Source organism: Mytilus edulis, chromosome 7 (genome assembly GCF_963676685.1).
Source record: "Mytilus edulis chromosome 7, xbMytEdul2.2, whole genome shotgun sequence".
Classification (NCBI taxonomy): Eukaryota; Metazoa; Mollusca; class Bivalvia; order Mytilida; family Mytilidae; genus Mytilus; species Mytilus edulis.
In genome coordinates, this window is record NC_092350.1 from 75,992,428 (window position 1) to 76,016,581 (window position 24,154).

The window sequence follows — 24,154 nt, forward strand, 5'->3', positions numbered from 1 at the left end:
ATATATATCTTATTCTATACTAATAATATTAGTTACTAAGTTATAGCAATAATACGAACAGTTGTGTTGGCTTGTAATGTATTGGAGTATATGTGACGATTCGTTAGCCGTAGTTGAACTCCTGTTGTTGTCAATATTGTCCACGGCTGCTGTTGTAAAAGCACTAGGATTCGCGGAAGGATCCCCATATTCAATACTGAATGTTTCATAGATTGAATCTTTTAGTACTGTTGATAAATGGATAATTGGATCATACACAAACGACTTATGTAAACTGTACATTTTGTCATTTAGTACACCCTTTACTGGTCCTAGCATCTGGTAGACGGGCCATATTATACATTTATAGATGGTTCTAGTTGAGTTGAATGTAATATTAAAGACAAATAAAACAGAAGTAACTTTGAAATGGATAGCGTCGTATTTGCCTCAATGGAATAATACGACTGCATCTGAATATTTGGTTAAACGATAATCAACTAATGTTTTTGATTACTGTGGACAAGAGTTTTGCTTACATCTTGTCTTTGTGAACTACTTTTATGTGTAGCTTTTTCACGTATCGTTGTCGTACGAGCAGATTGTTGCGGTTGCCTGTTTAATTGCAACACAAATATAACCATTGAACAGAAGAAGTAAGCAACTGCCTTGTTAATTGCATGGCAAGCCTCAGATTACTGCTCATTACTATGTCCTGTTCCACCTGATCATAAAGAAAACTATTTCATTCTAGTTTAGTCTAGCTTAAATGTTAGAATAACGCCAGTATCCAAACGTGATCCCTCGTTGTAGACTACATTAAGTATGGTACCGTATGCAACTATGGTACCGTAGTTTTTCTGAATTGTCTTCACAAATTATTTGATGTTTGGCTTTAGTATAAAAATGAAGCATGCACTTGGTATCAAAGTCACTTGATTCTACTGAAGGTACGTCAAAACAAAACACTTTTGTAACCATATATAATGGATATTTGTTGATTTTGATATTTCAACATAAGTTATATTGTTCGAAGCATCCAGTCCGTCTAACATTCAAAATTAGAACTTGTACATTATTATTAAGTGAAATTTGTTGGTTTTGATATTTTGAGACGGCCATCTTGGATTAAAGCAGCTATACTGAAATGTCAAAGTTGGTCCATGGATTATGTTTTTGAAATACCTCGCACTACTATCATGACAAATTTGGCACTGATTTTGATCTTGTAAAGATCTATTGATTTTGATATTTTACGGCGGTCATTTTGAAAAAAGCCGCCATATTGAAATTTCAAGGTGGGTCCATAGCTAATATTTTTTTAAACACCCAAAACTACTACCATTCCAAATTTTGTGCTTTTATCATCAAACCCACAATTTGTTCACCGATCTGCCGTACTGTAGTGATCAGTATGATATTAGGCAGCATTATTGTATGACAACATAACCCGGAGTTGTTTTTGTCTCAATCGAATTGTGACTTTCGAACAGCAGTATACTAATGTTGCTTTTACATGTTTTATTAGTCATTATTTCATAAGTACAGACTCCTTCTAAGCCAGCACTCGTCTATCCGTGGCAGTTATTGATCTTTGCTTTCTGATAGTTTTTACTTAAGCACAACGAAGAGTCCAGTATAGTCGAAGTGCGCATATGGCATGCTGTAATTGTTAATTGGTTTCTATGACCAATCAACATGTTTTGATATAGCATTTCAAAAAATTTACCCAGAATGTATTTGGTTCCGACGAGGTGAATAACAACATGCACTACAATGTAGAAGTCATTAATTTTAATTGAAAAATAATAGAATAAAGAAGATGGCTGGTTTTAATACTTTTATTTAAAGAGACAGTAACGATATCAACATTGTTTTAAAAGTTATATTATAAAAATATTCATAACTCTATATAAAGTCTTGGTGAAACAATTACAATGTATAGATTTCCATTTGAGACGAAGCAGGCCCGCTTGCAAGTTTTACCCTAGACAGAACATTTCCAAAAACAAATTTTGAAATTATACATAAACTGAAAAATATATATTTCCATACTTTAATTTCAACGATCGAAACTTCGGACTAATTCCTTTCCGTTCACCCGATTAGAAGCTATTATATTATATAATGAATTTAGTATCATTGTCTTTCATACACTCATGGGTTGTCTCGAATTTGTCGAAGCGTTGTCATTCCTTAATTGTCCTTCAATGAAATTGTAACGTCATATTGCTTTGTAGATACGAAAACAAATAAATTCTATGAAAAATAAACAAATGCTTATCACACAGCTCACTTGAATCCATGACTAAAAGGTTAAATAAAAGTTTAAAACATTTTTAAAGGGGCACTAGCTGCCAAATTCATGATCACCGATTTGTCTCAATTCCACATGTTTTATTTATAACAATGTAAAATATGTTTCCAAACTATCAAAAGTATAAAATAAACAATGTACAGGACATGGTCTCAAAAAGATGTAGCTTCTTTTCGTGAGAATTTTAGCCAAGACGCCATCTAATTAACTATCGAGTTGACCTTATATGACCATATAAACGATGTAAACATAAAAAAACATAGATATGAATAGATTAATCCACACGTGCAATTGGATTTTTAAAAGTCTATTATATTGTATTATAGATTCAAAAACTATGTTTACCGTCGTTTTTAGCTTTATAAGAATGACTTTTTGTGGATCGAATCAATTAATCAAATTATTTACCTTTGTTTCACTTTCAATGTTTACATTTTTTCCTTTTATTAACCGTACACGGACATTGCATGCGTTTTTCTATCTCTTTCTACGGGGTTAAATTGGAGTTCACATGAATACGGGTTGAATAAGGTCGAATTATTCACTTGCAAGTGAATAAGTCATTATCAATGTTTATTAGGTTAATTTTACAAAATTGAAACATTTTAGCTAATAAAAGCTAATTATTATTTCACTTTTTCACTTTCATTAATGATTGAACAAAAAAATCATACTTTTGATTTTTTATATATCTCGTAGCTAGTGCCCCTTTAAAAAATATTAAATGAATAGATGCAAAACCAACGATAATTATTTTTGGGTCTTCAAAATAATCACCTATCAAAAATAACTAAAAAATCTACGACAATCTGAATAACATACAAAACACTATAAAAATAACAAAATGTGGTACCATTGATATCTGCAGTAAATATATAGTCAACTGTTTCGGGTAACATTAAAAATCTATTTATATTGAATGTAATTTATAATAAACAAGTAGCTACTAGTATCACAGATCACCTTTAATAATATAAACATGTTTTGTAAAATGTATACACTTTTTCAAAAGAACAGGTGTGAAGAAATTCACACCAAGGAGACATCTTTAAATATTGATGGACAACATAAAGTTTTGAAACAAGAGGCAAAAATTAACAACCACAAATACTAACATTTTACCTTTACAATAACCTAGATATTTAACTTTCAGAGGAATTTAAGCGAAGTGTATTTATGTATGCATTTCAACAGTATAAATTAATATAGATCACATTTGAACTGATTATAATGCCTATATAATGTTTATCTTGCAGTACGAGATGCTCTTTTAAGAAAAGTTGTAGAAAATAGTCTTGGAGACCAGATTATAGTAAACGCTTTAGTACTGGTACATGTATCTGCAACTATAATTACAGTTATTCAAGAAATATATACTTGATGACTGTAATGGCATGTTTCTTGTGAAGACATAATTGTCTATTAACAAAATAACACGTGGCACTTTAGAACTTTGATATTGAAGGTCGAATATAACGCCATTAGTAGCCGCTGCTGTAGTATGACGAATACGCAACCACTCGTACCACAATAACTATGACGTAAACAATTATTCCCGTCACAAACGCAGCAATGACAAAATTTCTGGCATTTCTAGCTTTTGTTTCTGCGAAGGCATAATCGCCGTCGTTTGCTGCTCTGTTTGCCTACAATGAAAATAACATAAAGGTTAGCAAAGATTTGGTCAACGAAAATATAATATACGATAAAGGTAAGCGTAGATTAAGTCGACGAAAAACGAAATATCATATTCAACAAGCATTCTGTATACCAATTATAAATACCTCCAAGCATGACGAATAAATTGTAAAAAACTGATTAGTTAAGGGAATTTTCTAAGTCCAAGGACCATAACGCTGCACAAAATCATCAGAACGGAACAAAATTCGAACTTGATTTGTAACTTGTCCTAATAAAACATGTAGCAAATATTAAACCAATGTTTTTAAACATGAAGAAAAAAGTGTGGAAAACTGATTTCCCGGACGAACGAAGTCAACTTCGATAGAAAGAGACTCACAAAGGTGAACGAAAATAACTTATACTAGAAACATGAGAAAGGTAAGCTTACAATTAGTCAACGAAAATAACGTATACAAGAAACATGAGAAAGGTAAACTTAGAACTAGTCAACGAAAATAACTTATACGAGAAACACGAGAAAGGTGAGCTTAGAACTAGTCAACGAAAATAACGTATACGAGAAACATGAGAAAGGTAAGCTTACAATTAGTCAACGAAAATAACGTATACGAGAAACATGAGAAAGGTAAGCTTAGAACTAGTCAACGAAAATAACTTATATATACGAGAAACATGAGAAAGGTAATCTTAGAACTAGTAAAAAAAATAACTTATACGAGAAACATGAGACAGGTAAGCTTAGAACTAGTCAACGGAAATAACATACACGGTAGAGGAAAGCATAGATTTAGTCAAGGAAAATTAACATGACTCTTTTTGTTTGCACGGAGCTATTCGTGTATGGTTTAGAAATTGTTGTCACATGTTTTGATTTCTTTGGTTTTTACTACCATACAGGGTAAACTATTTTGTCCAATATCACCTACTTATTTTTTCATATAAGACGTCTATAGTCATTTACCAAAATTAAGGCAGATTCTAAATTTTTCTTATTCCGATATGTGATTTAAGGCCCATGCTATATATAAGGTAAAAGTAATATGGATCATATCCGTGATCATCAGTTTCACAGATATCGAATAAAGTCTTTGTCATTGCTTTTTCTATACTTATTTATTATAATCATCCGTCATAATACATAGAATCGTACCAAATATGCACATTTATTTAAAAAAAATTAAGTTAAAAGTAATATGACAAAAAAACGAACCCCATGGAAAATTCTAAATGAAAAGTCCTTTATCGAATGAAAAATTCAAATGTTCAAACACATCAAAAGAGTGGAAACAACTGTACTATATCTGACTTGATACAGGCTTTCCGTATGTAGATTGTGGTTATTTTTATTTATAGATATAAAAAGATGTTGTATGAGTGCTTATTGAATACTTACATCGTTTGCCGCTATAAGTGCACATATTCCAATAGGCCAAAAGCATAAACATGCAAAAATGGCGGGAATCAACCAATTAGTTGGTCTTACGCCATGAACGACCATTTGCTGTGGCTGGTTTGTAACCTGAAGAATAAACGTTAAAACTATATTCCAATATCATTAAATTTCATCAGTATTACATAACTTTAATATTCAACTGCAAAATAAAAGGTAAAGTTGTACGATAAGCTAATGACAATTAATCGTTTTGGGAGGCATGGTCCCCGTCCCAAAAACAATTAATCGTTTTGGGAGGCATGGTCCCCGTCCCAAAAACAATTAATCGTTTTGGGAGGCATGGTCCCCGTCCCAAAAACAAAATTTGTGTATCAGTGTTTTATTCTGTTATCTCTGTATGACAGCTGTTTTGACTGTTGGCCTTAGGTGTCATCTGTTTTCTCTGTACGCAAAGTTTTTTTTTCTGATATCGCCATTTGACATGTGTTTTGATTGCTGCATCTGTTTGGTAGAGTTTTTACCAGTTACATTGTATCTTTACAATGTGATGTTTTCTGCAAGTTTTTATCTATTGCCCGAGTGTTGTAGAGGTTTAGTATGTTGTCTCTTCATTGTTGTACCTGTTGCCTTTGAAAACACAGAGTCACTGGTCTCAATCGAGTCAATAAATCAATATTATTCAGATATTGTAATGTTATTATATTCATTGTACGGGTTTTGTGATATTGTATATAATATACTATCTGGATAACACTGATTTGCCTGTACCTACTTTCTTGGAAATGCACTTGCTATCCGAATAACTCTGTTGTGTATGTAGATATAGGAAGATGTGGTATAAGTGTTAATGAGACAACTCTCCATCCAAATAACAATTTATTAAAGTAAACCATTATAGGTCAATGTACGGCCTTCAACACGGAACCGAACAACAAGCTATAAAGGGCCCAAAAATAACTAGTGTAAAACCATTCAAACGGGAAAACCAACGGCCTAATAAATGCTTACTTTGGTGATTGACGGGATTAGTTCCCTTAGTAAATGCAGTAGATCCACATTTGTACTTAGTTAGTCGTAAGCGGTTGAGATAGGGAAGTACTTCTTAATATCAGTCGGGTTGGACATTGCTTTGTACCATTGAGTTCTCGGGTTGGAGTTCCGAAGGAGACACAGTGATTGTGTAATGAAAATCATGCTCAACGGTGAGATTTAGCGTCCATCAATACAAAAAACCTGGTGAGAATAATTACCTAGTAACTTTGGGAACTGTTGTCGTATATCATCATTATCTTAAAATTACTCTAGAGATAGGGAAATGTGATTGCATTGCTTCCCTTAGCGATATGTAGTATATATAGTTACTTAGCTAGCCTAAGCAGTTGGGCCAAAGAAGTACTTATTTAGTTCAGTCGTTAGAGCACTGCATTGTTACACAGATATCCCGGGTTTGATGTCGTGGGCTAGACGGTGATTTTGTATCGAGAAACATTTTCACAGTTCTTTGACAATTACACTAATTTCATACATTGTATTAGCAATTCCTTTAATAGCTAATATGCATCATGTCACGCATTTATACAAAACGTTTAAATTCGAAAATTTGAAGGCCAACAATACCTTTATACTAAAGACGTTTTATGATCACTGACGTAGATGTTAATAACTAAAGGTAGGCGTCCTAAGCTCGTAAATGTATTGAGTTAATCGACATCTTTAAACCAATATCATCACTAGTATATCATACTAGGTTACTTGTATTATATGAGAAGGTTATTTCGGAAGGGTTGTCCTTTTCACTCAAAGAAATAAGACGGAAAGCGCAATTAAAAAGTAAGTGACTAGAATCATTTTCATCACAGCGTGGACAACTGCAATACTTATGTTGGTAATAATATACTGAATCATGTAACTTTAACTTGTTTGGTGTCGGCTATCGATAACAGTCATTATCGGTCGTCCCTCCGTCTATATCACTCTGTTCAGCTCTTAATATTATTCCGTATCATGTCTTCGTGACGTCAAATACGTTGACCCGGCCTTAATAACTTTGACCCGGACATATCAGCGACGTCATAATGTTTGAACCGACGTTAATAACTTTGACCCGAACTTATCAAGTCATCTTTTGTGTGCTGGTGAAACAAAGAAAACACTTCTGAAACACGCAAATATAGCCCGATAAATCGATCATCAGATTATCTGCATATTGATATTATTAGTTACATAGTGTGCTAGTGACCTAATACGGTATATATGGGTGAGAGCGAAGCTCGAATCCCCATATGGAATTTACTGACCCCATATATACCGTATTACGTCACTAGCACACTATGTAACGAATTTATCTTACCGACTATCTTAACGTGTGAAATTAAGACTAGTGATTCTCAAAACGAGCAAGTCTTCAATACTGTTAGCGCTAAGAAAATACTTCCATTGATCCTACAAAAACAGATGCCAACAATAACGACTTGTAAGGTTTAAATGTGTTTTATGAATTTGTTTCAATCTTAATCATCAATTTCTTCGTCTGTTGGAACTTTTAAGATTTTTTTCTCAGTACCGTTTTGTTTTTTACAAAGGGACATAACACCATTACTAACCGTGTATGAAATAAGCCCCGCCCCCTTCTTACCTAATAAGGAATTTAAAGGGACGTAACTCCACTACTAACCGTGTATGAGATAAGCCCCGCCTCCCTACTAACCTAATATCAAATATACACGGTTTGCACGCGGACGCTTTTAACCAATCATATTCCTGGAAATGTATAGGAGGTAAGATAATGTAAAATATCAGCTGCTTGACATTATATGAAGGCTTTTTGATCTCGTTCGCTACGCTCACTCGACAAAAAGCTTCATATTATGTCTCGCAGCTGATATTTTACGATATCAACATGCAGATAACCTGATAATCGGTACTTTTACGCTCACTCAGTGTGTCAAATAGGGATTTAATTAGAATAAAAGAGTAACATACATACAGGTGCACTAGAAGAAGCGAAAAAAAGTTTAAGTATTCAACATTTAATTCAATACACAAGGTTTAGTTCTCTGCTAGTTATTCGTATTATTTGATTTATGTGTTTAGGACCTTTGGCGACCTAATAGTTAAAATGTCTATATCACGTGCGATATGACAAGTGAGCGTTACTGCAGACAAACGTTCACCTAATCTAACCCAGTCAATTGATAACCTGAGGGCGCACGCCACAAAATGGTCTTGTCCGAGCTGTTTTGAAAATGGTTCTATATACCACTGATAATGACTTATACTTACTATAACAGTTGATTGTTGTTGTTGTTGTTGCATGCCGTAACCTTGTGGTGAACTGTAACCTTGCGGGGGACCATATCCTTGTTGTGGTTGGCCATAACCTTTTGGTGGCTCGCCGTAACCTTGTGGTGGCTGACCGTATCCTTGTTGTGGCTGGCCATAGCCTTGTGGTGGTTGTGTTACAGGTTGGCCATATCCTTGAGCAGGTGGGTAGGGTTGTCCGTAATTCTGCTGTGGGTTGTTCGGATAAGGTGGGGGTTGTTCTGAAATTTAAAAACAAACGAGTGCAGCACATACAATCAGGAAATGAACCACATTTTATCTGAAAAATAAAATTCGTACTTCGTTCTTTCTTTTCTTATATAATTAGGGTAAAATATGAAATAATTTATATTCGGTTATGGACCAACATTCAGATGGGCATGGCTTTATTTGCTGGTGTAGTTAAACTATGTTATCCACATGAAACCAGGTAAATATTTCAGAACAATAAATCCATGTCAATGTATCTGTGTTGATCAAAGACAGTTCGTTTGCAGCTGAATCGATTTAGCCCTGTGTTATCAAAACATTAGAAGCTATAAGGAAATAAAATTATCTTATTGATACACTTTATAGTCTACTAGGATAAAAACGAGCAGAACTATATAAACACAATAGTAAGAGGCACTTGACTTACATCATATCTGCTATGTAACCCTTACTAGAAAATCCCTTAAAACGAGACTAAAGTTTAGACACCTAAATACGTAACAACCAAACACCAGTGCACGAAATACCCCTAAATACATCTTACACTAAGATCATAGTAGACACCTCTTCATATGAAACTACATGTATCATATATCACGGTAATAGATGTTCGTAAATACATTTTTGAGCATCTAGATACTGACACACCCAAAATAAGTAGAGATTTCACAAACTCTTTAGTTAAAATAAAATGTAAATATGTTTTGCACTTGACAATCTGTGTATTACATAATTTTACATTTGTATGTATAATAGGAAAGTCCAGTTAATTTTAAGATTACCAATTGACTGTGCACGATTTTATAGTTTATAATCAATACTTCCCCAATCTAATAAATGTGATGTAGTTAAAGAGACTCATTTAGAAATTTAATCAAATGGAATTTTCTTTATCAAATCTATAAACAGAAGAAGTTTGGCCTATTTAACTTGTTACTGAATACATGTATGAAAATTAGTGTTTATCATCCCGATACAAGGTTCGAAATAATAAGTTAGGGTTCTACATTGACCTTTATAATAGTACTATGCGAACGATGCTAAATAAGATTTTTTAAACTGAGAATGGAAATGGGGAATGTGTCAAGAATGGAAATGAGGAATGTGTCATAGAGACAACAACCCGACCATAGAACAGACAACAGCAGAAGTTCACCAATAAGTCTTCAATGCAGCGAGAAACTCCCGCACCTGGAGGCGTCCTTCAGCTGGTCCCTAAACAAATATATTATATATATACTAGTTCAGTGATAATGCACGTCATACTAAACTCCAAATTACGTATATACACAAGAAATCATACAAGACAAACAAAGGCCAGAGGCTCCTGGCTTGGGACAGGTTTGCAACTTTACCAGACCGCCTGTTAATTTAGGCGCGTAGCTACGTTTACGTCAAAACGCCCGGGCGTACACTTGAATTTTGGTAAAAAAAAATATTTTAATCTCAATAAACTAAAAAGAACTGGTTAAAATTATAAAAGCCTTGTAAATTCATCAATGGCTTGTATAATTGCGAATAAAAGTGACGAAATTTACTTTTCAATCAAAAGGTATCGTATTATACATTTGTCCATCTGCTTTCAAAGTCTGAATGCACTGTGAATTGTACTTACTTTTCCTTTGTTTAAAGCTACTCATTATCTGTTGAGATTTGCATTTTTGACGAGCCTGCAACATTTCAGTCGCGAAAGCGAGACAAAGCGATCCTAGATTCCGTTGGCGGCGTCAACATTTAGGTTCAGCATGTTGTGAAGTTTTTTTCAGATATCAATAACTTTGTCAAACATTCATGGATTTTTACGAAAGTTGGACATATATTGAATTTTCTCGTATTTACTGATAAAAGGAAATTGTTTTTGCAGTTATATAACAAGTAGATAAAGTCTGGGGTTAGTTTGTTACACATCAATTAATTTGTCAAACCTTCATCGAATTTTATTAGACTTTAGCAGAAGCTTTTTTATGATTAATGTCTGAAGCAAATTTTTATAAGAATTTTGTTTTCATTTTTCAGTTGATGGACTTATTTTTTCGCGATTAACAGACGGTCTGGTAAATTTGTAAACCTTCATAGATTGTCATGAAACTTTGGCAGAAGAAGATCAAGAAAAAATATCTAAGGAAAATGTTTATTTTTTTTAAATCCTGTAATGGACTGATAAATAGATTTTTTTTGCGGGAAGTTGTCCTAGACGAGAACCAGAATTCCACGGAAACCTTTGCGAATTTTCATAATTCACCTGAAATCTATTAAAGTTAATTATTTCATGTCCACTAAAAAAATTTGCACATAAAAAGAGGTCTTGGTTGAGTGATTGCTTTACCCCATGGCTCCTTTCAAACATATTTTAAAGTAACTGGTTTGGTCATTTTCTCTGAAACCAATAACCTTTTATATCTCAAATCAACAAAATGAATAAATTAAACACAAAAGATAAACAAATTAGACTCTAAGTATGTTGCTATTGATGAGTTTTCAATTACATAAATGGTATCCTATTCTTGATAACTCGTTAACTTCAGGGGGCTTCGCCCCTCGAACCCAATACCAACAGAACAGGTTGATATTTCAAAGTATCAATATTGTTGCGAACAGGCAACAATGAATGGTTCAACCAATTTTAACAAAAATTTAAAATTTTTGGTAAAACTATGAAATCTATGCTAAACCTATGATTGTTTACATATTACACATTGTGACTTCGATGGAGAGTGTCTCATTGGCACTCATATAACATTTTCTTACTTATATAAACGATTTTTAAGGTTTACCCTTCAGTTATCACACCTTATTTGAATCGTAGTTGTTTTCTCCTTAAAAAAAAAACTTTGAGCGACTTACGAAGAGACTAAGGATTTAACTATAAAGTCTTTATTTAAACTGACAATGGGTACATGTACCTCGTATCAACGAATCCGGTAACTGCTTTTTCTCACCTACGATTTTTGTTTAGATAGAAAAAAAAGCGAAAATTTAAAAGATCTTGATTTCTTATCAATTTTTTAATCATAAAGAATCACAGCTCAATAACAATTGACCTCATTACACTAAATACTTCATACTAAAGTATATTCACATCCTATAATGCTTGTAATTTACTTTATTTATTTGTGTATTGTGTATTTTCACTAAGAAAACAAATAATAATCATTGCCTGATATTTATGTATCGTGCCTGACAAGAGCCCATGATTGGTAAACATGGTAAATAAAATGTCTCATGTAAATGTACGACATCTATAGCTAGTTATACCAAGAAACGTTGACAAAGAACCATCATTACACATGTTACAAAAACTAAACCACAAAACACACTATTTTTCCGATACGTAGATATTTCAGTGTCAATAAAATAGAAATCCTCGTTTTACATATTTTCCTTACCTTGCCCTTTTTCCATCTGATCAAATCAAAGATTTTTTTTCTAAATGGTTATAAATATATGATACATGATGAGGATTGTTATTGATAAATTTATAACTGTGTCACGTGAAATTTTTATGACGCACGCACACAATCTTAAGCGGATACATTTCAAAATAGTACAACCATGTTTGAAATATAACTGTATCATGTGCATTTTAAACAAAGATAAATAATAAATAATAAATATTCAAGTTATAATAAAGATTAAATAATCCATCTGATTACTGTAACAGGTTATAATTTGAAAATCGACTTTAGAACATGTTGTAGTCAAAAAATTATTTAATTTGACATAGAATGAAAGACAGTGATTGATGAAGCTGACTGTATAGTAGCTTTCGAAAAAAAATTCTGGGATATGTACTGTATTATCATATGAGGTTCTGTCGTATTCAATACATATGTTTGATTAACAAGGTTTCTAAGTCTCTGCATGTGGTCTCATAATTGCATGATCGCTTCGATTGCAGATATCTAGAACCTAGTCGAGCGTCTGCATCGAGTGGTGAAGGTTCTGTCAATTCCTAACTTGGTGTAACAAAACGTCGAATGTTTCTGTTACCTCCCAACCAACCAATCAAGATCAACGTGTCCAATTGAATGCATACATGTATTATGCAAGTCGCTAACAAGTTATTTTCATTATTTTGAAAATGTATATAACACAGAAAAGAGATGAATGAATACATGGACGCTACATGTAATGTATTGAAAACATTGTATATAAAAAATATATCAATTCACCTTCAAAGGAGTAGGCGACACTGTGGGGGAAATTATCAACTTAAATCAATGGTATATGAGCAGTCCTACATTTGATAAATTTTAATATTAAATCTTGATATCAATGTGTAAACATGTACATTTGTACCTTTAAAAGTGGTATGAACATAAAAACATGTGGAGATAAAAACAGGTAAACTAAAATATGATGACATTTAATTTCTCATTTTCCAAGACCCTTTTGTAAGAAATGGTTATGTATAGACTTGCTGACACACAATCAACTGCATTTTTTTTTAAATAATATAAAACCATAAACATTCAATTAATTAAAATAATGATTATTGATTAGAATTAACCAGATCAGGACGAGTGTACCCGAAAGATAACTGTAGATTAAGGAATTTATGAGAGATTCTTTGTTTTGGAACCCCCCTTTTTTTTTGGCCGCTCAATGCATTTGAATGGGGACATATAGTTGGACCCCCCCCCCTTTTTGTCCTGGGTTGGGAACCCCCCTTTTTAAAATGGCTGGATCCGCCCCTGCGTTATCCAGCTTGCTTTCAACTTTCAAGCGTAAAATTATAAGGAAGGAGGAAAAGACCAGTAAAAGAACAATAAACAGATAATCGGGTTTTCTTCGTATATGATCTCACCAAAATGATTCACATTGTTTGTGGCTCGCGGCTGATATTTTACGATATCAATTTTTAGAAACCCCGATTCCTATACGCCTCGCGTATGACGACTGTCACTAATGTTTATCTCTGTACGTCAAATAAGCCTCGCAAGAGTTAGAAACCCCCTTTTAAAAATGGCTGTGACCGTCCCTTATGCTTACCGCCATCTGATCTTGATTTATCGCTATCGACCAACACAACACCTTGCAGAACCTTCTTATTGATAATTTGTTCGTCCTAACTACACATTAATTTTGGCCAACTAAATAAGACTAAACTCAAATATGCATTTTGCCGTTCAGACAGACTGGAGCCATCATTTAATCAAATTTGTAATTCAGTACAATACAATAATCTCATATACATATGCAAACATCATATATATCACGGTAATAGTATAAAATTGAGAATGGAAATGGGGAATGTGTCAAAGAGACAACAACTCGACCAAATAAAAAAACAACAGCAGAGGGTCACCAACAGGTCTTCAATGTAGCGAGAAATTCCCGCACCCGGAGGCGTCCTTCAGCTGGCCCCTAAACAAATATATACTAGTCCAGTGATAATGAACGCCATACTAATTTCCAAATTGTACACAAGAAACTAAAATTAAAATAATACAAGACTAACAAAGGCCAGAGGCTCCTGACTTGGGACAGGCGCAAAAATTCTATACTTAAGTAATTTAACACACAACTTTGTGAACCAAAAAATAAACTTCCGGCAACAATAGTAATAAATATCTATTAACTTTCAAGAACATTCTTAATGTTAAATATCATATTATGAATACCCGTCATAAACGGACACTCGCCACCCAGGAAAAACCAACTTAAAAAGCTTGGAAACCTGCGTCACGGAGCATTGCAAGAACCGTTTCTGGGTAATGATGCCGTACTCCATGATCATGTTTACACACACTCTACATAAGGGCCTGGGTGGTGTTTACAGGATAGAAAATAACGAGCAAAACCTTGACAGTAACGGGCAAAAAGTTAATTTAAAAGACCAGTGAATATATAGGCAAACTTAAAAGCTAAGAGAGAATAAGTTGGTGCTAAAATGTATAGAAAATAATGGGAAACTAAATAAGGAATAGAGAAATTAATAGAGGAAATAATAAAGAAAAATGGGACCCCAATTGCAACCCAAACCCTAATACGTCGTCTAGGGTCTATATATATATATATATCACTTTACACTGGAGATTTAATTTACTCTACTAACTTAAAATTAACACCGTAAAAATTACAATCTACACAAATGAGCAGATATAAATGTGTTTTTTATAATGCGCAGTTTTTCCTATTCAAATTACTGACCAAAAATATGACATAATTCTTTATTCTTTGATGAATGTTCAAATCCGTCACGTGTCTTACGTTTGCTTAAATCTTGAATTACATCTCAGTGTTGGGCTATGGTATTCTAGTTAAACTATATAGAAGTAGATTCCTCGATAGTCCCTTCACTTTAGAAGGTTAGACACATATGCATGTAAGATGAGACACGAAATTTTTATCTTGATTCAGAATGAATAAAATAACAACATCAGCTTTACGAAGCTTGACTGAATTAAAGTCATATTATTAACCGATCATTCACTGAAATATGAATGTAGAGAATAACCATTAAATAATGACAATGTAAGAATATTTAGTCGTCTACAAATATGCGTTACTATCATTAGATCTTAAAATTATTTTAAATAAGATAAAAGTAATATGTTGATTAGCATGATTAGGATCGCCAAGTTAAATTCACTCTTATATACTTATTTGCGATACATTATTAGGGAATGATGGGGTTCCACAAAATGTGAATTTTAAAAAAAATTACAACAAATGACACGAAATTTCTAGAAATTATTGATGTGTTAACTAGACCAATGCAGTCACAAATCATTAACCTCAACAACAAAAATGTGTAAAAGGATATGAATGCATTTAAAGTAAATAGTGTATCATAACGACGACGCTGTGTGTAATATTTAAATTTTAAATTCAAAATATAACCAGCTACAAATGTATATATACAGTGGATAAATGACATTTCTTTTTCTGGTTTCAATTAAAAACTGCGGTTTTATTAATGATATTCCAAATTGAATTCAAAGGAACATTTATGATATACATGTATTTGTCACTTCGGTTTAAAAAAAATAAGGCGAAAGGTACCAACATGATATTCTCAATGAGTTTGAGCCGAAAACCAACTGACAAATAATGCCATGACAAGAAACGTTAAACAATGAAAAGACAAACACAAATCCACGAAACACGACCTAGCAAACCAAAGTCTTGGCAACCGGAAACCCATGAAATAACAAGTGTTGTGCATGATTGCTTGAAAATAAAAAAATTGAATTGTACATTTTAAATGTGGAACGATTTGATCAAATTTCTTTAAGTATTTAGATCAAGGCTTTATTATTCCGAGACACCCCCATCCCCGTAGTCATGGTTGCATTAGAAACCCTGAATATAATTGAAACTGAATATTATTGGTTTGACACAATATGAGATGCAACTCAGTCGTTAGTCGGGCTCATTTACTATTAATTGAAACTGCCCATTATAACTGCATGAAAGAAGGTGGTAATGCATGGTCAGCTGCAAATAGAATATGGAACAAAAACGTGCTTGTTTGTTTTTTTTATCAATGATTTATCGTCCCTGATGATATTTCTAACAGTAATTCAATTCTAATTAAAGTGGAAAACGTAATATAAAAACTTTTTTTTTAAATATCAAACTGCTGATAAAATATTATCCTCTTTTCTTCATTTTTGACTTCTGAAAATGAGAATTATCAGAGAAGTTTTATGATCAATCGTCAACATGAAGGCTGGTAAAAGAGGAACTGGACATTATTACCCTGACGGAGTACATGAGATCAACGCCAATGTTTTTGTAAGGTCTTATTTTGTAAAACCTCTAAGAATTCAACAACCTGTTAAAATATTCTTCAATTATTTCTGTCTAAATAAAAACAGAAAAAAATGCTTCTACATTACACTATGTAAGATTACTGATTTGGACTTTTTTTTTATCACCGATGTAAGTTATCTGGGGATATGAACATACATGCAGATATCTATTTTAATTAATATCATTGTTAAACAAACAATAAGTCGTACAGGTCTATTACTTGTTACCCAGTCTTTATCTTCCTCGTCTGGCAGGTCAAAGCTTTCAAAACGTTTATCATAAAAGTATACACCCTTAACCTTTTCATATGGAGCATTCTTGGTGTATAAGTTTTTCAAAACAAATTCCTTGCAAAAGAGCATGCTAAAAGTCCGATCATCCTTTTTCATATAACGTGTTGTTTTCATTTTTCTCAGCAGTTTAAATAACAGAAAAAAAATTGCTTCTACATATAATATTATACTTTGATGGATTTCTGATTTTGGCCTACAGTTTTTCCGATGTAAGTTATCTGGGGATATCATCGTAGATAAATATTTCAAATAATATCAAGGATAAACAAACAGTTAAGTCGTACAGGTCTGTTACTTGTTACCCAGTCTTTAACTTCCTCGTCTGGCAGGTCGAAACTTTGAAAGAGTTATCATTTGCACACTTAACTCTTTACACACGCAGCATTCTTAGTGATTAAGACTTTCCTTGCAAAAGATCATGATAAAAAGGTTTGATGGTCCTTTTTCCCGTATTTCTTCGTCAACACACATTGCCCGGAAACAATCCTTTGTTCGACATTATTCTAAAATGTTGGTGAAGATATCAAGAACATAAATATTGCTCTCCCTTGCTATATTGATATGAAACCTAGATAAAGATAGTCAAATGATTATGTTATGCCAAGTTAGGGGCATTATGTTTTTGTTCTGTCTGTCCGTTCGTCCGTTGACGTTCGTCCCGCTTCAGGATATCGTTTTTGGTAAAGGTAGTTTTTATTGAAGTTGACATCCAATCAATTTGAAACTTGGAACACATGTTCCCTCTGATATAATCTTTCTAATTTATATGACAAATTAGAATGTAAAACAAGTTTAATTTAATTTTAAATTTATCAAAAAGGACCTAACGAAGGCTTTCATTCTGAAAATATTTTAGGTACTACGAATTGAAAGTTCCTTCATAACATAAGTTCATAATGATAGAAATGTTCTGTATTTTTGTTGCACTGGATCAAACTCCTTACGCAAAAGAACATAGATTATGATATGTGTTCAAACAGGAACAATATGGTATTTTTTTTATAAAAAGTTTTCAATGTAACTTCTGTAAGGTAGAACAAATATATTTGACAGAGATAGGTAAAGGAAGTAACTAAAAACTTGAACACACAAAATGTGTTTGACATTAGCGTGTGAAAATTTTTCCATAATATATATACGTAGCAGCGTAAAATATAACTATATATATAGCCTTTTAAAGACTATATGACGATCAATATAATTATTAAATTACAAGATATAATGGGGCTATTATACATTCTCATTTTATTAACTACAGTACACAATAACATTTTTTGCAATTTGTCAACCTGGTACAATTTGAATATAAACAAGAAAATCAATACCGGATTTCTGATACTACATGTACTAGGGGTGTGACCTCATTTAAGGATAAGCACTTCCTCCTTTCGATAGGTAAATACGTTTGAAGGGTTCGGTGAAATTTGTGGTATTTCCTTAATTCGTAGTTAAATTTTTCGAAAGAACATCCTTCTGAATAAAATTCTTTTATGTTCAATTAAAATGTCAACTCTTTCGGTATTTCCATGATAGTTAGCCTGAGAATATCCTATTAAAATCGTTTCGTTCTTAGAGTCAAAGTCAAAGAATTTACAGATATGAAATCGAAAATCTGGATTGCCACCAAACACAGAGCAACAATATCGTTGATTTTAATCATGATATGTATATGAATTTTTATATTCAAGACAAAAGTATGTAAAACAAAATAATTAAAAGAATTCTATTTGTAACAGTTAACTTATTCAAATATGACTGAGAATGTGCAAAGCTTACAGACAGTTATCAGTGTTAAAAAAAACATATAAATTAATGTTTTGAAATATAAAACATAATTATACATATACTGAATTATAAGCTGCGTCGGATAGAATGAGAAATTCAATGTAAAAGTAAAATAGCCCCATTATATCTTTTAATTTATTAACAAACAACCAAAAGAACATAGCAAGCAATTTGATCAAAGGTTTGCCTTGTATGCTTTTATATAAGAGCTGTAACAGATGTGTTGATATTGATATGCATAAAGTCGATTTCTATTTGACGCAGTTCAATTAAACTGATAGCATGGCAAATATTGTCCTCGAATAAAATATTACAGCTAATCCTGCAATCTGGTTGTTTATGTGGACAGTGTATAGAAGACAAGAGCCGATATACCCTCTAAACAAAACCGAATATCAAAATTGTGATTAATATTGAAATGTCGTTATTTTCTTTCTTTGTACAATGAAATCAATGTTGAATTACTGTTATCTTGGTCAAAAAGGTCACGTATACCAGAGAATAAAAACAAATAATCCTTTTCGTTAATTTTCAGCACTGATTTGCCAATGACAATTAATTTATATGATACACATGTATGTGTCAAATGTTAAAATATGTTGTTGTAAAACAAAAACTTGCAAAACTTGTTCGTGATTCTTTTAACAATAACGTTTTCTTTTTTTATCTTGTAAATTTGACATGGAGTGCGAAATATGAATGTGAAAATGACATCGATTTCTTTAAAAGATGTTGACAAACTAAAACAACAATCAGATGATTGAATTTCATCAATAATCAATAAGATATATATTATGTTTTGTACATTGGCTTACCTTGTCCTTTTTCCATCTTTTATTTGTGAAAATATTTCAGAGACTGTTTATTTCAAAATAGTGTGTTTACCTGTGTAATATACTATCAGGTAAATACACTGACGTGCTCTGAAGATAACGGAATTGATTTGTGAGGAGCGTCAATAAGATATTACAAATGTGTTTTAGAATATTGACAATAACAAAAAAATTTAAAGTATATTGACATATATATAACTGTTCATATATCCTGTTTCTTTTGAGGGTAAATTTAAGGTCATGAATTTCTCAATTTATTAATCAGTTGTGTCATCTTACATGCATGCGTATTTAAAATGAAATACAAAATCATGCATGTAAGATAAACTGATAAACGAAATATTAAGAAATTCAGTATTAATAAGTATGACTGAATGCATGTACTAGAAGGGTCCACCTTTTTATCAATACATTTAATGAATGAACGCGCTTTTAAAAACTGATTGTTTTCTCTGTAACTATTTAGATATTCACAAATATATAATCTACGTTCGAATTTCAACCGAGAATAGCAAAACAGTTAACTTATGAAATTGATTAAGTATATCGCTGGAGTTCATAAAGTACATATCTTTCCACTGTGCCATAGTTTGCCATCTCTATTTTCCTCTAAACAAAGTATCATGGTTGGTTACATGTTCTGAATTTACCTAGAATTTCGGGATTTTTTCTCAAAATTAAGTAAACTGAATTACAAAAAAAAATCACACTATTCTTAGTCGAATACCTAAAACTTGCGAAAGATATAAAAAGGCAGGATGAGCAACTTTGCAAAAAGGCCGAATAACGATTAATGTAAAAAAAACAAACTAAAAAGGCAGGACCAAATAGACTAAAAATAAAAAGACAGGACAGAGAATACAACTTAGTAAAAAGAACTAACTGTTTCATCAAAGTCCACCCTCCCATCAAAATAAAATGGTAGATCTCTTTATCCAGAAACAACTGAGAGGAGAAAGTTGAATTACATATTTCGATGTGAAACCTTCAGATTTTAAAGTTTAAAATTTTACTAGTGCAAAAAATTATAAATTCAATGAATTTTACATGCTCATACATGTATCATTGAAAAGCTATAGAATTGCTATGGGATAATCAAGAACACCATTATGTACGTGAATACGACGATGGAGGTTATAACAACCTTGGCCGGCTACGTGAATACTGATCAGTCCATTCAGGTTGCAGTCTTGAATGATTTTTTTCAAAATAAAAGTAACTTTATGCAGAAAAGAAGGAACTACCTAGATCTAATTGCATTTTTTTTCCATTTTAACCACATATGCCCATAAGAATATTCATATCCAAGACATGCCCACTAGGAAAATTTCCCTAAAAGTACTTTTCCCAAAACTGAAAAGTATGTATATATTTCCCTTTCATTTTTCACCATTTGTCTACAAGACGTCGCGTACGGTGTTGGTGTTAGTTTTAGTAACGTTAGTTTGACGTTATGTTTCATGCATTGTATAAATAACGTCGTACTTTTTTCACAATAAAATTAATTTAATCAAATTTCCCAATTTTATAAACAAAAGGAAATTAAATCTCAACTATGAACAAGAAAACAGATGGGCGCAGATAATTTTAGCGAAAAACTAGTAGGGGACATTTTAGCGCAGACATTAGAGCCCATTTTAGCGCAGGATTAATCCGTTCAGCTGCATTTTCGATAGCCCATTTTAGCGAAAACTTTCCTAGTTGAATAATACTAAAACCACGAGCATTAATTTATGCTGGCTTAATATTAAAGTTGTATGTATATATTATGTTCACTTTGGTTCATCATGGAAATAAAATAATTCTATAGTTGTCGCTCATTTACGTTTTTCTTGGTACTATCATCAAATTTCAAACAACAACATATATAAAAATACAATGTATGGACGAATATGCACGACAATCTAGCAGAGGTGGATTTAGGGGGGGGCAGGGGCCCATACCCCCTCTTTTTGGGAAAAAATTTGGTTGCTTATATAGGGAATCACTGAAGCGTGACTGGAGCGGGTCCCCTCTTAGGTCAGTCAATGGGCCCCCACTTATGAAAATTTCTGGATCCGCCACTGTCTAGACAAGATAAAGAGAAAAATCAGTCCCTACTGCAACTTTATGAACTGTATTGTACAGGGGGTATACCCAAAGCCCATTACGTACGTTCTCTGGAATATAAATTCCAGGCTAGAACGGACTTTTAAAATTTGATTTTAAAATTTTAGTGGTATATTTTAATGGACATGATATGTTTTAAATTGTGCTGTCTTGCTTCTTTTTAAAAAAAATATTGATCATTAATCATTAATCATAAAATGGATTAAAGCATTGCTCTAAAATAGGCATTGATAATTTCCATTTTCGCTCGAATGGGTTAAAAATCTTGGGCTAAAATGGGATTTACTTTGGCGCTAAAACGTTAGACTTTTTTTCTCTAAAATGTGCTACCAATGCGCTAAAATGTCCTCTGCCGAAACAGATACAGATACCAGTTTTAATTAGATTCGATAAATATCTGTTAAAATATTGTATCCAAAAAAAAAATATAAAAAAATTATGGTTTTGCATGATAAGATATTTGCTACAGAAGTCTTTGAGGGCTATGCAATTTTACTTTTTTCAATTTGATATAACAAATAAATTGTAATATAACAGATTATCAATTTGATATAACAAATTATGATAATTTAAAATAAAAAATTATAAATTTGATATATCAGATCCCTTTTGCACTGATTGTGCATGTGTTTTCTCTTCTAGATCTCGCGCATGGGTCTTTGTTTTTAATCAAAAGTGTGCAAACAAAATAAATATTGAACAAATATATAAAGAAAAATGCAAGGATGAACTTAAGGATGTTTCATTAATCCTTGTATGTGCCCATCGAAATTGATAAAGAAGCATGTCAGGATTTTTAGAAAGGGGAAGCATTTTTTTTATCCTTGCATGTTCCTATGTCCCTAGAAACATGCAATCCATTATTTCTGATTTGAAAATGTGCAATATAAATTGATCCTTTTTCTATTATAATCGTTCGTTCTAAGACACTAGGTCCCATGTACCGAATAGAGAACGTTCAAACTAGTCACCCAAACTACCTCAAATAAAAGATAAAAGGGGAGGGAGAGGGTTTCAGAAACATTAAACCTGTTAAGAAAGTTTTGAATAAGCATTCAATGACATATTTGTCGCTGGACGTCGGATAAACAATGAATCAATACACAAAAAATGCGCCAATTTGGGTTACGCAATGTTTCAATCAATCTCATTATTATAATAAAATCAAACTATTGGTAGAAAAATTCACAATTTGTTATATCAAATTGACAATTTGTTATTTCTAATTGATAATTTGTTATATCAAATTGATAATTTGTTACATCAAATTGATAATCTGTTATATCAAATTGATAATTTGTTATATCAAATTTATAACCTGTTATATCAAATTCATAATTCGCTATATCAAATTCATAATTAGCTATATCAAATTGGAAATAGTTAATTAGCATGGCACGTAAAGGCTTCCGTAATTTGCGACGTTAGGCACTACATGTAACGTCAAAACAAGTAAAAAAGCATGGTGTGACATTATGACTAGACAAAAGTAGTCGATGACTGTGTCGTTAATACTTCCGACATGTGATCGAAAATGGGTTCAAAAAAATCCCTGAACAGTAGATTTTAATGTTGTATAGTATTTTTTGTGTTATTGTAATTTCAAATTGTCGCACTTGTAACAAAAATGTAAAAAACGGTGTTTTGTGACATTTTGACTAGACAAAAACAAAAAGATCGCGTTTATTTTTTTTTTTCAATATTTTCTCTTAAAACTTCGACACAATTTTTTTTCATACACTTAAAAAAAAAGTTTTCCCGTTTGAATAAAATTTCATATCGTAGAAAAGACTGCAACTGCCTATTACTTTCCATAAGACACTTAACAAATACGCCAAAACGTCAGAAAACGGCGAGTGTGACATTTCAACGGATTTAATAAAATGAACAATTCAGGACTTAATTTAAACAATACTTACTAATTGAAGACATAGAAAGTTGTATATGTATAATATTGTATAATTTTGACACAGGAAGGGTGGATATGTAAATTGTGGTTTGGATCTGCAGCAATCGTTCGAATTTTGAAGAGCTCCAAAAAATATGCGAGATTTGGGTTTTGTGACAGAAATGCAAATTTCAAAAAAATCATTAATTCTGCCACGATCTTTTGAAATGTTGTTACAAAACTTTTTATTTTCTTTCCTTATTATATACGGAATAAAAAGATATATCATTTTCGGAATAATCTGTTTGAATTACCTTTTAAAATCAGTCTTAACTTCACCCCTATCCATATTTTTTTTCTATTTTCGGCTTGACCACAAAACAAAGTGAACTTTTCGGTCAGACGCGTCCAGTTAACGATGACGTCATAAATAAAACATACACCATTTACACCAAAGACTACTCTTGCTAGGAGTACAACTGTTTTTTTAATAAATTTTAAAAATGACAAGAATAACTTCAAAGCAACGCTGATCATACATGTATGTCGCGGTGTTACTTGTCTACACGCTCAAAATCAGTGTTATTAGGGATCATTCGAGTAAAAAATGAATAAAAATAT

General features: G+C 32.3%; 1 protein-coding gene across 2 annotated transcripts; it reads right to left on the minus strand.

Annotated features, from left to right (window-relative positions):
* Nucleotides 1-1,806: 1,806 nt before the first annotated feature.
* On the minus strand, nt 1,807-19,829 carry LOC139482245 (DNA translocase FtsK-like). 2 transcript variants are annotated; one of them, XM_071265975.1, is made up of 4 exons: nt 19,519-19,829; nt 8,616-8,875; nt 5,334-5,459; nt 1,807-3,942 (listed from the first exon to the last, which is right to left on the minus strand). In XM_071265975.1, exons 1-4 carry the CDS (start codon nt 19,532-19,534, stop codon nt 3,778-3,780), a joined length of 567 nt encoding a protein of 188 aa, XP_071122076.1. In that variant the 5' UTR covers nt 19,535-19,829; the 3' UTR covers nt 1,807-3,777. The 2 variants fall into 2 exon arrangements, with proteins under 2 accessions (XP_071122076.1, XP_071122077.1); XM_071265976.1 differs by lacking the exon at nt 19,519-19,829 and adding an exon at nt 12,251-12,388.
* Nucleotides 19,830-24,154: the final 4,325 nt, after the last annotated feature.

Excerpts from the sequence above, each read along its gene's own strand:
- LOC139482245 (XM_071265975.1), bottom strand. Across the intron at positions 5,460-8,615 it reads AACAACAATCAACTGTTATA|GTTACAAACCAGCCACAGCA; the intron begins GTAAGTATAAGT and ends TTTATTCTTCAG. Across the intron at positions 3,943-5,333 it reads CACTTATAGCGGCAAACGAT|GCAAACAGAGCAGCAAACGA; the intron begins GTAAGTATTCAA and ends TTTTCATTGTAG.